At 42.6% G+C, this 16018-nt stretch overlaps 2 protein-coding genes and 1 non-coding gene across 6 annotated transcripts; 1 reads left to right on the plus strand and 2 right to left on the minus strand.

The window, feature by feature from the left end:
* Nucleotides 1-1254: 1254 nt before the first annotated feature.
* Nucleotides 1255-9419, minus strand: LOC139573162 (HLA class II histocompatibility antigen, DR beta 4 chain-like). Of its 2 annotated transcripts, none has more exons than XM_071396323.1 (8): nt 8055-9419; nt 7578-7841; nt 7148-7429; nt 2827-3099; nt 2179-2460; nt 1927-2040; nt 1751-1833; nt 1255-1570 (listed from the first exon to the last, which is right to left on the minus strand). In XM_071396323.1, the coding sequence occupies exons 1-7, from the start codon at nt 8110-8112 to the stop codon at nt 1778-1780; spliced, it is 1329 nt and encodes a 442-aa protein (XP_071252424.1). In that variant the 5' UTR covers nt 8113-9419; the 3' UTR covers nt 1255-1570; nt 1751-1777. The 2 variants fall into 2 exon arrangements, with proteins under 2 accessions (XP_071252424.1, XP_071252423.1); XM_071396322.1 differs by having other exon boundaries at nt 1255-1833; nt 8055-8223; nt 8351-9418.
* A 1595-nt stretch (nt 9420-11014) lies between these two features.
* Nucleotides 11015-11087, plus strand: trnat-ugu (transfer RNA threonine (anticodon UGU)). Its single transcript has one exon. It is a non-coding gene; the product is annotated as a tRNA-Thr (tRNA).
* Nucleotides 11088-11364: 277 nt separating this feature from the next.
* On the minus strand, nt 11365-15496 carry ino80c (INO80 complex subunit C). Of its 3 annotated transcripts, none has more exons than XM_071396325.1 (5): nt 15001-15496; nt 13858-13974; nt 13652-13763; nt 13377-13444; nt 11365-12001 (listed from the first exon to the last, which is right to left on the minus strand). In XM_071396325.1, exons 1-5 carry the CDS (start codon nt 15217-15219, stop codon nt 11870-11872), a joined length of 648 nt encoding a protein of 215 aa, XP_071252426.1. In that variant the 5' UTR covers nt 15220-15496; the 3' UTR covers nt 11365-11869. The 3 variants fall into 3 exon arrangements, with proteins under 3 accessions (XP_071252426.1, XP_071252425.1, XP_071252427.1); XM_071396324.1 differs by having other exon boundaries at nt 11365-12040; nt 15001-15494; XM_071396326.1 differs by lacking the exon at nt 11365-12001 and adding an exon at nt 13226-13309 and having other exon boundaries at nt 15001-15494.
* Between the last annotated feature and the right edge of the window lie 522 nt (nt 15497-16018).

Consider the following 16018-nt stretch of genomic DNA (forward strand, 5'->3'; position numbering starts at 1 on the left):
TCATTTATAAGCGCTGCGGTCACGGCAAGTTCAAATTTGAAACAAGGAAGCCACGCAGAATCACTGATCTAAAAATAATCAACTTGCAGCAAATCTGTGCAGCACCATGCACAGAGTGAAAGAGACATTTTAAACACGGGAATGTGCAAAATGATAAATGATTAAATGATGCAGTCATACAATCTGTGTCTGCTCGGAATGGAAAAAGTTGCATTGATATATTTTTTGAAATATACATTTTACTTTCAAATTGTCTTCCAACTTGTATGTCATCTTTTTTTGCAGTCACGCTTTGTAGATGAGCATTCTCACAACGTCTGAGCTGTAGAAAGGATCAGAAACCACATGAATAAGATACAGCAATCTTATGGAGCAATCTATGACTGCAAATAAAGATGACCTGGAACGCAAACCAATCTCTGGCACGGAGTGTCTGCTGGTGCTAGACTTCTGTGTCCTAGCCTCCTTTCCTGTGACCTAGCCTAACCTCTTTTCCTATGTCCAGCCTAGCCTCCTTTCCTGTGTCCTAGCCTAGCCTCCTTTCCTGTGTCTTAGCATCCTTTCCTTGATTCCCCCTGATCTGAAAGCAAAGGATGAGTGAAAACAATATGGAGGATGTTTACTTTCAAATGGCTTTCATTATTTATGTTTTTGCATAAGTGTCCTAGAAGGAAGGGAAAGCATGAGAGGAAGTAATTTGACTTATAGCCTTTCACTAATATAGACATTTATAAACTGGGTAGTTTGGCTTCTGGATGCTGATTGGCTGAAAGACGTGGAATATCAGACAGTATGGTTGCTTTCCACTGCTTAGACGTTGCATGAATCAACCAACGGTTGCATGCCACGTCATCGACTGTCAACTGTGTCCATCGACTTGTGTCATCGACTGACAGATTGCTATAACATATGTGGTTAGCTGAAAGGTAAAATACCTATCTAGGTGTTGTAAGATCTGGCAGCGTCTAAGCAGTGGAACGTGACCTGAACTACGGGTATGATGCAACATTTCTTGTTTACAGTAATATTTATGTTGTTAACTTGTTTATAATAACAATAAGGCACCTTGGAGGTTTGTGGTATATGGCCAATGTGTCACTGCTAAGGGCTGTATCCAGGCACTCAGCGTTGTGTCGTACAAAAGAACAGCCCGTTGGCATGGTATATTGGCCGTATACCACACCTCCTTGGACCTTATTGGTTAAATATAGCCTACCCCTTGCGAATCTATCAACAAATACCCAAACAAATGAAAACTGCTAAATAAAACTATTTTAATAAAAGACAAAGCCAAGTTAACAATAACATCAGTTGCCAATAGAAACAAGAATTAGAATCAAAACCTAACAAAGAACAATTCCATAAACCAATCTTGTTTGTCACATCTGAAAATACCTTACAAAATCATATCATAGATCTAACGTCTCAGACGCACAGGATGTGGACATAGATTTGATCAAGTTGGCCACTCGGTGGTAAACTGTTGATCTGAATGCCGTGATTCTGATCCCCATAGAAGGGTCTTGGGAGTTTCTGGCTGCAACCTCTCCTCTCCTCCAATGCAAAAGGCCTGGGAGACAGAGAAGACATTATGCTTGGAATGATTAAGTGGTAGTCTGGGTACCAGTCTTTTTAGCTGACATTCCACTACTTGACCTCCTTGACATATGTCACGGAAAAGGCAACAGGGAGTGGAATGTTAGCTAAAAAGACCTGAACCCACTTAATTAGTCTGGGTACCAATCACAACCTTCAGAAGGCAGACTGGTGTGAACCACTAGATGGTGCCATAACTTTCTGGCAGCGCCATGGTCGGCACCAACATTCGTCCTTCTGAAAGAGAACGAAAAAGATAAAGTTGCATTTCAAATTTGGACTTGAAAAGTATTTGGTTGTTTTGACATAGAATAGCCTGTGTCTCCTCACCAGTAGATTTCTTCCTGTAGTAGATCAGTCCAGCTGCTATAAAGACCACCCCCAGCAGCAGCCCACAGGCCCCGATCACCATCTTATTCCTCTCAGGACCAGGCATGGAGGGGTCTGTAATTACACAAACAATTAAGACATACATCTTATAATAAATAGACTTATAAACCCTCCCTCCCAAGCACTCGTATCTCATTCAGACACTCCAAGTCCACACACACACTTACCCCAGTCATACACACACACACTTACCCCAGTCATACAGTTTGGGCTCAGTGAGGCTGAAGTGCTCCACCATACAGGTGATTCTCTCTCCAGGTGTGGGTGTGTACTCCAGGTGCGAGTGGATCTGGTAGGTCCAATCCCCATTGACCAGCTCCTCTGTGGAAGTCACATTTGAGGTCACTTCCTGTCCGTCCCTCAGCCACGTCACTCTGATGGGTTTGGGGTAGAAGTCGTAGGCGCTGCACACGAGCATGGCCAGGTGTCTGGTACTGAACGGCTCTACTGACCTCAGCCTGATGTAGGGCTCAACTGGAGAGAGAAGAACATACTGGGCTCTTCAGGGCTCACCTCATGCTCTTTTCATGACGTTCATCTATCTCATCTAGTATGTACTCCTCCTTATCACTACCATCGAGTATGTACTCCTCCTTATCACTACCATCTAGTATGTACTCCTCCTTATCACTACCATCTAGTATGTACTCCTCCTTATCACTACCATCTAGTATGTACTCCTCCTTATCACTACCATCTAGTATGTACTCCTCCTTATCACTACCATCTAGTATGTACTCCTCCTTATCACTACCATCTAGTATGTACTCCTCCTTATCACTACCATCTAGTATGTACTCCTCCTTATCACTACCATTGAGTATGTACTCATACACTCACCTGCCTTATCTAGTAAGTACCCATACACCACAGGAACGTTGCTGCTGCAGTATTTCTTCATTTCTTCTCTCCTCGCGGCCAGAAAAGCAGGGCCTTTGCAGGCCGTTTCAGTGAAGTTCTTCATCCATTGTGTGTAGACTGTACATTTCTCTGTTGTGCTGTTGTATTGTCCCAGTAACTTCTTGTTGCCGTAGACCTGCAGCAGAAACTCAATATCACGGGGATCCTCAGAGCTGAACCGACACCTCATCTCAAAGCGTCCAAAATAGCCATCTGTCAAATAAACAGTCACAAACAAGATGATATCTGGAGGTCTCGTTTCTCTTCTTTCATAATATCATCTGATCAACAAACCAGAGAAAACAAATACATTCTGTGGATTTCACTCTTTACGTATCTTTGTCTATAGAAATATAAGATGGAATAATTATTTATCAAAATACACACATGTTTAGTGCACGATTACAAGAACACAGAGGATGACACACTTTGGCCACTATATACTTAAAACAAGGGTGAAATTGTGGTGTAGATATTGGGGGGTGGGGGGGGGGCAGCAGACAGGGGTCCAGGGGGTCCTCCCCTGCAATGTTTTTGAACATTTTAAAATGCATTTCCTGCGATTCTACACAGCTTGACATGACTTATTATGCCTCTCTTGAGGGTTATTTTGAGGGATATATGGAGGGGTATTTTGAAAACACAGTATAAGTGGAAAGTTGAAGGCCCCTCCCCCCCCAAAGAAAAAAATGTATATCATTTTTAGGGATAACAAATTTGGGGGGGAAATAGCTAAGAGAAAAATGTGCAGGTTTATACTGCTATTCTACACATTTTGTCATGAATCAGAGACAATTTTGAAGTTTGACAGGTAATTTCTTGCAATTCTACACATTTTGGGCAGAGAAAAAAATGCTCTTTTATAGCTCATCTCATGCTATTCTTCAGATTTTTTCCCTTCAGTTTTAAAGCAGGTTTCCTGCTACTCTACACATTTTGACATGAGACTGAGAGAAAATGTTGCTATTTTATAGTAACTGTCCAGTGAAAATCTCACTTTTAAAAGTAAATATTCTGTTAACTCATACTGTTAACTCGTATTTGTGGCCAAAGCATAAATTGGAGAAAAAAAAAAAAAACTCAAACAGACGGTTTAAAAATGCTTGCTATTTTCTCATAGACGATGATGTCATCCTCCTGAGGAGGAAAAAAACTGTATGGAAAACGATTTCACACTTATTGTAATTAATTATATATCATATTTCATAGAAATCTGGAAACACTGGACAGTTACTTTAAAAGTAAAATTTGGGCAAAACCCCCAGCAAAAACAGCTTTAAACTGTATAACTGATCAACCCACCATCATACCAGGTCATATAATGTTTAAAAAAAACAAAAAATGGATGAATAAGATATTTGGCTACAGAAATGCCATTTCTTACCAATCTCTACAGCTTCTGTCCAAAAACAAATCCTGTGAAATTATATCAATACATACTGGAGTTATTCCTAAAGAAAGAATGTACTTTTCACTCCATACATTTTCCCTGACACCCAAAATTATTAGTTACATTTTGAATGCTTAGCAGAACAGGAAAATGGTCCAATTCACGCACTTGTCAAGAGAACACGTGGCCTCTGATCTGGCAGACTCACTAAACACAAATGCGTAATTTGTAAATGATGTCCGAGTGTTGGAGTGCGCACCTGGATATCTGTACATGTTATGGTGCCGTCTGCTTTGCATAATATAAGGAATTTGAAATTATTTATACTTTTACTTTTGATATAAGCATATTTTAGAAATTACATTTACCTTGTTAAGTATAATCAGAACCAAATACTTTTAGACTTTTACTGAAGTAGTATTTTACTAGGTGACTTTCACTTTTACTTGAGTAACTTTTTATTAAAAAGGTATCTATATTTTTACTCATGTATCACAATTGGGTACTTTTTCCACCACTGGACTTCAATCACTTCAGTCTCTCTGTACAGAGACCATAAACAACAGGATTCATGTTGACTATCTCACCACTACAAGTGTCTATAATGGCAGTCATTTTGCAAAGCTCAAGACGATAACTGAGACTTTGGACTGACTTTGTGTATCTTGATCAATTCAAAGTCATTCTGTGGTTCCTGTCAAACCTGCACATCTATAGGACAGGATCAATTCAAAGTCATTCTGTGGTTCCTGTCAAACCTGCACATCTATAGGACAGGATCAATTCAAAGTCATTCTGTGGTTCCTGTCAAACCTGCACATCTATAGGACAGGAGCAGATTTTTACTTACCTACTCCAGACAGAGAGGAGAAGAGAAGCAATAGGTGGATGGACGAGAGATTCAGTACATACATGTTTACTTCTCAGAGCGAGAACAGAGTTCGATACCTCCTTCTGTGTCTCTATGTGGTTAATGTTGGCCTGTGTCTATAACAGAACAGAATGAGGAATCAGGTTGGATGGACCAATGTCAGTCCAGTAGCGAAACAGCTCTAAAGTCTTTCAGGAAGTCATTTGTTATAATATTGCTATGCTCTCTCTCTTGCTAAGCATATCACAAAGCACTGCAATTCATGACTGATGTGCAATTACATTACCAGCTAAAATATTGCAATCAAATTACAGATTCTTTTGAAAAACTAGATTACTTCTTGAATTACTTTTAAATTCAGAAAGGATGTTTGTGAAAAAATACATTGACACTTTGTTTTCTCAATTTCATTCAATTCAGCGTTGAAAAATTGCGCAAGTTTAAGTTTGTCCTCCTGAGCGAGTTTGACCACAAGTCAGAGACCACTATGACACACCAAATGTGTTGGATGGATCCTTTGTCTTTTTCTAATGCCTCTTTAAAAGGGAAAGTATTACAAAAGTAACTGAACGTAATCTGTTAGTTTGGGTAATTCAAAAGTTACGCTACGGATTACAATTTGACACTTAACTAGTAACCGATTACATTTAGAAAGTAACCTACCCAACCCTGTTTATGATTATTGATTTGACACCAGGCAAAGTCCCATACCAATTATTGCATACAATAAAACTCTTATTCCGGTCACTGTGTGTAAATATTAACCAACCTACTACTTTACAGTCTTGTTTGGGTTTCTATGGTATTGGTCCCACAATAGCTCAGACATGCTCTCCCATTCTCACTCACTTCTCACAGTTTCAGTACATTGTATAAATACTTCATACTTCCTCCTATTTACCACACAACTGATAGTTAGTATTAAATGGTGAAATGACATTCAAGTTTGTGATCTACAATTGATGACGGAGGGGGGAATTACCCACTTGCAGTGTACAATGTAAGACGGGAACAATTAATGAATGCGATCCATTCATGTGTCTATTATTGTTAAACGTCTCAGGTTGGGTGCATATTTATGATACCTTTGATTGTTCCGAAAAAATATGTAATATTTTATTGACAGGAAAAAAATTGAACTGTTACAGAGTAGTTAATAATATTATTTGCACTGGCGTACTACACACCCCCCCACCTCTGGGGGCCTCAACCCCCCCCTCCAAAAGAAAAGGTGGGGACCCCCTGGAGGTCAGCCCCCCCCCTCCCCTCCCCAGACAACATATGAACATGTCATAAGCCATGGCAAAAATGTTTAAAATGACAGGAAATTAGCTGCTAAACTTCAACATTTTCTCTCAAAATGTGTAGAATAGCAGGAAATGTGCTTAAAAATGCACATTTCTCTCTGTCCCATGGCAATATGTGTAGAATTGCAGGAAATTAGCTTTAAAACAGCAACATTTTCTCTCAGCCTCATGGCAAGATGTGTAAAATAGCATGAGATTAGTTATAAAACTGCATATTTTTCTTTGCCCCATGGCAAAATGTGTAAAATTGTACAAAGTTAACGGTTTCCCCCCTCAACAAAAAATATGAAACTGCGGTATGCCACTAATTCTTTGTCCCATTGTTTACCTACAACTGCAAAAGAGGATTTTTTAAATTTCATATATGTCACAATTCAGTTGAACTGTTGTCCTTTGACGTACAGGAATGTTCCGGTAGCCACTCCCAACAGTCCCAGCGTCAGGCCCACTCCACAGAATACAGCAGGACCAGCACTGGACCCACTCACCTCACATACCTTATACTCTGGGGGACAAGAGGAGAGCGGTGCCATCAAATCATTGAAGAAATACATCTTTCAACTATTATATATTACAGTGGCAATAGTTCATGAGGAAACATTACCCTGAGTTTCAGATTTTCTTATATCTGAGCGGCTTCTAAAGACCCAAGATAATTTAATAAATACCCTATTTAGAGAAACAGTTTCTCACCCCAGAACCTGGTTTTGGGGTCCTCCAAGGCTGTGTGCTCCACAGTGCAGGCATAGACATCCCCCTCCTGTGGTGTGAAACTCAGGCTGGAGAGCTGGTGGAACGTTCCATCTTCATTAGGATAGTACCGACTGAGAGACGCTCCCTCAGTCACCTCCAGGCCATTCTTGGTCCAGTTGACTTTGACAGGCGGGGGGTAGAAATGATTGGCAAAGCAGATAAGGGTGTTCTCCACCCCCAGCTCCTCCTCATCCCTGGGGTAGATGGTGCTCTCAGGGGCATCTGGGGGGGGGGGGGGGGGGGGTACAACCACTAGCTTTAAAAATCAATCTCTCACTGTAATACATAGGCATTTTTGTCACTTATTATTTCACCAAAAATGTCACTTCATCTTCGTTTTAATTATTGTCAAAAAGTTGATTTGCTCTACCTTTTACCTCAGGTGGACGCTTTTCTTCTAATATCCAAAGAGCCAAGGCATCCCGACACAATCGTCTGCCTTTAACGGCATTCTTGTAGAAGTTACGGACAGTAGAGCTTGGGAATGGCCCCAGGAACTCAGGCAATGTCCAAACTTCCTGTCCACTCTGGAAGTCAGCATATATCACTTCCTCCCCATCCACCTGAAGCGCTGCCTCCGCCTCCACCTTTGTCTTCTCAAGACAGCCCAGCACATAGACGGTCTCATGAGGAACTGGAAACCCAAACAGATAACATACTCGTTCAGTTGAGTGATAAATACACCAAATCATTAACATCAGCTTCAATCTTTACAAAGTGATTGAACCAAATACTGGTTCAAAGTCTATTTTAAACCGTTACCACACTTCATATACCCAGTACCTTGAATAAATTAATATGACCCTAGCCCTAATTCAATTGGCTTTAAAATCACTAAAAGACTTACTTTCTGCCGAAGTGCAGACGACCGCAGTGAGAACGACGATAGCCACACAGAGGTTCATCTCTCAGTTCGTGAGGGTGCGGTAGAACTCTGCCGAGAACAAGGCACTGACAACTCGTGCTGGTCCTTCCTCTCGTTTACAGATACTACTGCTGAACATGCATTACCTAGACTTGAACCAATCAGAACATTTATTTCACTCTTACTGTATCCAGGAGGAAACAGTTTACAGACCAGAGGCCTAATTTATAAAACTGGGCGGAGGATTCACGTTAAAAGGTAACACAGAAAGTGCTTACACACAAAAATATTCTGATTTAAAACAGTACGTATGCACGTCCCACGCCGGTTTCCCGTTATAAATCACAATCAACTCGAAATTTGGCGCACGTGAGCGAGCGTCTTGACTGCGTGACAACAAATCTCGACAGAAAGGCAATAAAAAGCAGCATTTCACCCAGTGTGAAATGGAAGTTCTTGTAGGGGAGGATGAAGCAAGAAAATATATGGTTTGGTGGACACATTGTGGGCATTACATGTGGCGGACGCTGTGAATGCTGCTGGCTCAGAAATGAAAAAGTGGTCCGACAAAAGTGGAGGCCAAAAGGTGCATAGCCTTACACAAAGTGTTTGTGCCACGGGCGGCGGAAAGGGGACACCGGAACTCAACCCCCTTGATGAGCGACTTGCCAGTATTATAGGGGAATCCCTCCTGAGTAGTGACGGAGGGGGACACGGACATGCAAGACGCACCGGATGATCCAGGTATGTAAATAGTATTCACACGTTTAAAAATAATGAACCAGACGCATTCAAGTTGTTTAAACATTTACTCATTCTATTGTTTTTAGTCGCTGCGTGTTCCAGCGGGGTTGGTGGCGCTGCGGCGCGGGAGCTGAGTGTTCCAGCGGGGTCGGTGGTGCTGCTGAGCAGGAGCTGAGTGCGCCCAGCCCCGGCGTCTCCACTGCACCTTGTGCGTCCCAACCCTCCAGCGGCCGTGTCCTCACAGATGCAGTCCTGCAAACGCAGAGACACCAACGCTATTAACGAGGTTGCCAAGGAGTTGAAGTGCAGGCACGGCTTGGTTTCTGCAGGTGCTTCTCTATAAAGCTGGGCCCACTACAGCACAGAGATCCAAGAGAACAGCGCTTGGTAATCGGAACCAGCTCATAAGCTACTCCTTATCATTGGCCAGTAGATTTTGCTGTTCACTGAAAAGTCGCTCTCCGAATTCTTCCATTCGCCAAATCTTCCAACAGTGCCAAAGCAGCCATTACGCGTCATTACGCATTGTAATTGCATGCGTTTTAATACCCATCCATTTGATTGTCAAAGCTACCCAATTGCATAACACCTTCAGGTGTGGTAATTACCCTGATTGTAACTGACAATGATAGGGCCATTATCACATGGATAGTTCTGCGCAACGAACATGTGATACCCGTATCTGCCCGACTGAGGCATCGTAAACGGTATCAGTTTAAACATAATTTGGCCTGTTCACCTTATTATTTATTAGAATACATTTCATAACATGCATGTGTAACAGTATAACTTACCGCGTCCCCTCGCGAACCAGGGACCCTCTGCACACATCAACAACGGTCGCCATCGTTACCCATCGCTCCACAAAGGCCGCGGCCCTTGCAGAGCAAGGGGAACCACTACTTCTAGGTTTCAGAGGAAGTGACGTAACTGATTGAAACGCTATTAGCGCGTACCCGCTAACTAGCTAGCCATTTCACATCCGTTACACATGTATTGTTTAATAATTACAGATCCAATTAAATATGATTCCCGATTAAACTGGACAACATGAGGGGTTCTTTGCAAAAAGATATCTCCGTTTGTATTTATCCTAAATCATGTTTTTTTGTGTGTGTGAACTCCAGGGAACTCATATCATGAGGTAATATTTCGATTTATTTTAGACAATGGTATTAATTTCAAAGCGTTTCTTGAGTTTCATCCTTCTGCCATCGGAGTCGCAGTTTCTCATTTCTCTAGTTTGTGTGTGCATGTGGGCCAAAGTGTCCATGGAGGACCGCACATTCTCCCGTCAAGTTTGCTTAGAAAGTGACATACGCCACCTTTTGTGCCTAGCAACGTTTATAAATGAGGCCCCTGGAGAGGACTCCTCTGGTGAACTAAGCACTATATTTAAGCAATAAGGCACAAGGGGGTGTGGCATATGGCCAATACACCACGGCTAACAGCTGTTCTTATGCGTGACGCAAAGCCGAGTGCCTGTATACAGCCCTTAGCCGTGGTATATTGGCCATATACCACAACCACCAAGGTGCCTTATTGCTATTATAAACTGGTAACCAACATAACTCGAGCAGTAAAAATACATGTTTTATCATACCAGTGGTATATGGTCTGATATACCACAGCTGTCAGCCAATCAGCATTCAGGACTTGAACCACAGTTTATAATCCTGTTTTAAACACTTTATACCACCAGGAGGCACTGTCACACCACCTACTGTATTTATTTAGAAGGCAGGATAAATCCAGTCTTCTGCTATTGGCTTTTTGATACACCCTTTGAAATCTTGTTTTTTCCTGGCCCAGTCAAGAATTTCATCCTCAAAGCTGTCTGTGAATGATCCAACACAGTTCAAACTAGAATGAACGATAACAGATCTACACAGAAACACAAGCAGAGATCCAGTACAAGCATAATCTTGTGTCTCTCTGGGTAGCTCGGTGTAATCTTTCTACCCAACTGTCATTGATAAGCTTAAACCTTGTCTTGGGTCTTAGTACATCTCAATGTGGTACTCACTTGATATCATTTACAATGGCGGTTCTGAAGGCTTTGTGGGATCATACCGGCAGCTATCGTTACTTGTGTTTATATAAGGAGTCTGACATATTACTGAGGTGTGGCATCTGCATTGTAGCCAGTAGGGGTGTGGTAATTAAATAGCATAGTCTCTGAGTTGCTATACAAGTAAGGCTCCATAGCTCAGTGGTTAGAGCACTGGTCTTGTAAACCAGGGGTCGCGAGTTCAATTCTCGCTGGGGCCTGACATATTTTGGCCCAGCTGATTTGTGACCCTGAGGCCAGTAGCACCTGTTGTCACACAGCAGCAGCCATTGTACTGTTGCTCTCTAGTTAGCCAGCAACTCAAACTAACCCAGCCCCAGAAAACACATTAGGAAGTCTCTTCTCTACCTCATCTCCCTGTCTTGCGCCAAAGACAAAGAAGAACAGCGTCCTAAAGAGAAAGTCATCTTTTAAAGCTGTCAAATCTCCTTACAGCAGGTCGTAGTACAGAGTGATTACAGAATGTGCCACAACTAGTTTGTTCAGTAAGGATGATAAGTATTTTGTTTTTTAAATACATTTAAAACAGGTAACAATATGTTGCAGTGTTATCTTACAGAGGGCAGATAAAACAAGTAGCAACACTATCATCATACAGCAACATGACAAACAGAAATATGATTTCAGACAGATCAAGGAGCAATCATAGGAAGGTCAAGTTTTTCACTCAATTGTTTTTCCTGTAGACAGTAGCCAACTCAGATCTGTGTAGACAGTAGCCAGGTCAAAAGGTCTGTGTAGACATCCCCATCAAGGCGTCAGCCAGATTGTGAGTGATAGTCTCTCGACACTAGAGGCACTTCCCTTGTTGTCGAAAGGGGGCCCAAGGTATCCATTGGTTCCCTCTCTCTGTAACAGTCCCTGTTGGTCCCTCTCCCTGAGAGTCTGACACCTCCTAGACATTGTTCCCCATAATGGTCAATGTCCCTCCCAGGCCAGGATAGACACTGGCTGAACTCCGATCTCCCAGCAGGCCTTGCGGTCAGGGTACAATGCAGGTGGCCTTGCGGAGCGCCAGGTAACCGGTGACGGCGTCAGTGGGGAGCAGGCGCAGGAAGGAGAACTCCTCAGATGACGTGAACCTCAGCTTGGTCTGGGGGTCAGTGTAGTTCGCCTGACACATAGCATAATGCAGAGTGAGTGTGTAGTTCACCTGACACATGGACACATAGCATAATGCAGTGTGAGTGTGTAGTTCACCTGACACATGGACACATAGCATAATGCAGAGTGAGTGTGTAGTTCACCTGACACATGGACACCTAGCATAATGCAGAGTGAGTGTGTAGTTCACCTGACACATGGACACATAGCATAATGCAGAGTGAGTGTGTAGTTCACCTGACACATGGACACATAGCATAATGCAGTGTGAGTGTGTAGTTCACCTGACACATGGACACATAGCATAATGCAGAGTGAGTGTGTAGTTCACCTGACACATGGACACCTAGCATAATGCAGAGTGAGTGTGTAGTTCACCTGACACATGGACACATAGCATAATGCAGAGTGAGTGTGTAGTTCACCTGACACATGGACACATAGCATAATGCAGAGTGAGTGTGTAGTTCACCTGACACATGGACACATAGCATAATGCAGAGTGAGTGTGTAGTTCACCTGACACATGGACACATAGCATAATGCAGAGTGAGTGTGTAGTTCACCTGACACATGGACACATAGCATAATGCAGAGTGAGTGTGTAGTTCACCTGACACATGGACACATAGCATAATGCAGGGTGAGTGTGTAGTTCACCTGACACATGGACACATAGCATAATGCAGAGTGAGTGTGTAGTTCGCCTGACACATGGACACATAGTATAATGCAGAGTGAGTGTGTAGTTCACCTGACACATGGACACATAGCATAATGCAGAGTGAGTGTGTAGTTCACCTGACACATGGACACATAGCATAATGCAGAGTGAGTGTGTAGTTCACCTGACACATGGACACATAGCATAATGCAGTGTGAGTGTGTAGTTCACCTGACACATGGACACATAGCATAATGCAGAGTGAGTGTGTAGTTCACCTGACACATGGACACATAGCATAATGCAGAGTGAGTGTGTAGTTCGCCTGACACATGGACACATAGCATAATGCAGAGTGAGTGTGTAGTTCACCTGACACATGGACACATAGCATAATGCAGAGTGAGTGTGTAGTTCACCTGACACATGGACACATAGCATAATGCAGAGTGAGTGTGTAGTTCACCTGACACATGGACACATAGCATAATGCAGAGTGAGTGTGTAGTTCACCTGACACATGGACACATAGCATAATGCAGAGTGAGTGTGTAGTTCGCCTGACACATGGACACATAGCATAATGCAGAGTGAGTGTGTAGTTCACCTGACACATGGACACATAGCATAATGCAGAGTGAGTGTGTAGTTCACCTGACACATGCAAAATGACAATAGCTCATAGAGTGTCCATAAACATGTGTGTGTGTCAGTTACTCACAGGGAGTCCAGAGATGTCTGAGTATTTCTTGGCTGGCTTCAGGGAGGGAGGGGCATCAATGCTGTAGTCTGAACACAGCAGGCTCAAAGGTCAAACTCAGGCAATCAGAGAAGGCTCAGAAAGAATCAGGTCAGGTGTAATACTACACAGAGACGTAGCTTACACAGCCTTCTGTTAAAATCCCCAAAATGGGTATTCATTTTCACTGTAAACATCTTTCAAAGCAGAAACATTGACCCAAAACATCTTTCACACACAAAGTCAGACCCACTCACAATTGGGGTCATTGATCTTCCAGGGTAGAGTCCGTTCCACTGCCAGAATCTGTTTCAGGTTTTTCCAGGTCCGGTTCTTTTTTCCTGCTGCAGCTCCCCCTATCCCTGAATGCTATAGAGTAAAAAGTGGGGAGAGAGGAGTGAGGCGAAGACAAGTGAGGGAAAGACAGTTATCATTTCACAAGTGTTCCCCTCAGTCTGCTCACCACAAATATCAGGTCTTTGAAGGGCAGGGGTTTGGCTGCTGGTTCCGTTGTGGCTGGACCTACAGCGTCAGACACGCCCACTGCCTTCCCCTCAGACACCGCCTCCACTGCAGTCACCTACAAGGTCAGTTTAGCAGAATGCAACGTTTAGATAGAAATATGCTATGTTTATACAACATGCCTCTCTGACATGTAATATAAGTGATCACATAGAAATGCCATGAATAGAGCCTATCTGCAACTTTGTTTGACAACTGAACTTGGCCCAGGGGACAGCTCAGCTGTTACATAACTAGCTAGATCAACCAGTTTGGACAACGTGCAGCCAGCATTACAACCATTATGTAATCTCCTGACTAAGTTTTTTTAGTGATCTTTGGTGTTTAGAAAAACAAAAGAGATTAGAGTTTTTGACTGCAGAACGTAGATCATAGTTCTCACTGGGACTGATCTGCAGATGACAAATACGAGGTTAAAAAGTGGTGAAGTGAGGCTTTAACCGGGCACTCTAGTCATGGACTGTTCTCTCTGCTACCTCAAGTCTAGGTCCAAAAGGCTTTTTAACAGCTTCTACCCCCAATCCATAAGACTCCTGAACAGCTAATCAAAGGGCTACCCAGACCCCTCTTTTACGCTGTTGCTACTCTGTTTATTACCTATACATAGTCACTTTAACGCTACCTACATGTACATATTACATCAATTACCTCAACTAACCGGTGCCCCTGCACATTGACTCTGTACCGGTACCCCCTGTATATTGTACCGGTACCCCCTTTATATTGTTAGTTGATATTTATTTATTCTTTTGATATTTTACTGCTGCTGTTTAATTATTTGTTACTTTTATTTTCTACTTTTTACTTAACTTCTTAAAGCATTCTTGGTTAAGGTTAAGGGCTTGTAAGTAATCATTTCACTGTAAGGTCTACACCTGTTGTATTCGGCGCATGTGACAAATACAATTTGATTTAACTATTTTTTTGTAATGGGAGGACGGACCCCTTACCACGACCAACAAAATTATTGGTACTGTATCATCGAAATCAGATCAACATGTTAATTGGTCTGTCTATTTCTCTGCTTATTGTAGTAGCTTTCTAGCTAGCTAGCTAACTAACTAGCTAGCTTCGGGGAATCTACCTGTGCTTGTGTCGGGTTTGCGATGGGCTGAAATTTCTTCTTCTTGCTGTTGTTCCCACTGGCCAATACAGCAGGAGAGGTGGCGGTGTTAGCAGGTCTCTTCTTACCGCGGAGCCCGGCCAGGCTAGAAGCCAACACCAACGTCTGTGTTTTACCAGCTGGTGAAGTCGTTACCCTGACGGCCCCTTCTACACCCGGGCTATGGTTCGGAGAAGCCATTTCTCTGTAAATGATTTACGAAAAAAAAACTAAAATGTTCATAAACACATGTTCTATTGTCATTGAAAATATTTTTATCGTAATCACTTCCGGGTCAAAACTAATTCTAAGGGCCTTCTTCTTTAAGGTTTTATGGCAGACTACAACCTACTAGTGTTTTTTGCCGCCACCTACTGTTGGGCAGCCTACTATTCTGCATTATTAATTCATTACGCAGTGAAGAATTTCCCTACCAACTAACCCAACACCCATTAAAACCGCACCACCACCACAAAACCCAAAAGGAAACTGACAACTTATATCTGATTCCCAATCAGAGACAACGATAGACAGCTGCCTCCGATTGGGAATCAAACACACCAACAAAGAAACAGAAAACCTAGAATGCCCACCCTAATCACACCCTGACCTAACCAAATAGAGAAATAAAAAGGCTCTCTAAGGTCAGGGTGTGACAACGATACTGTCTTTCCAAGCTAGTCGAAAGACTTCCAGTTTGGTGTGGCACCATTTCCGTTCCAATTTTCTGGAAGCTTGCTTCAGAGCTCGGGTATTTTCTGTATACCAGGGAGCTAGTTTCTTATGACAAATGTTTTTAGTTTTTAGAGGTGCAACTGCATCTAGGGTATTGCACAAGGTTAAATTGAGTTCCTCAGTTAGGTGGTTAACTGATTTTTGTTCTCTGACGTCCTTGGGTAGGCAGAGGGAGTCTGGAAGGGCATCAAGGAATCTTTGGGTTGTCTGAGAATTTATAGCATGACTTTTGATGCTCCTTGGTTGGGGTCTGAGCAGATTATTT

The sequence above is a fragment of the Salvelinus alpinus genome, chromosome 4 (genome assembly GCF_045679555.1).
Source record: "Salvelinus alpinus chromosome 4, SLU_Salpinus.1, whole genome shotgun sequence".
In the NCBI taxonomy this organism is placed as follows: domain Eukaryota; kingdom Metazoa; phylum Chordata; class Actinopteri; order Salmoniformes; family Salmonidae; genus Salvelinus; species Salvelinus alpinus.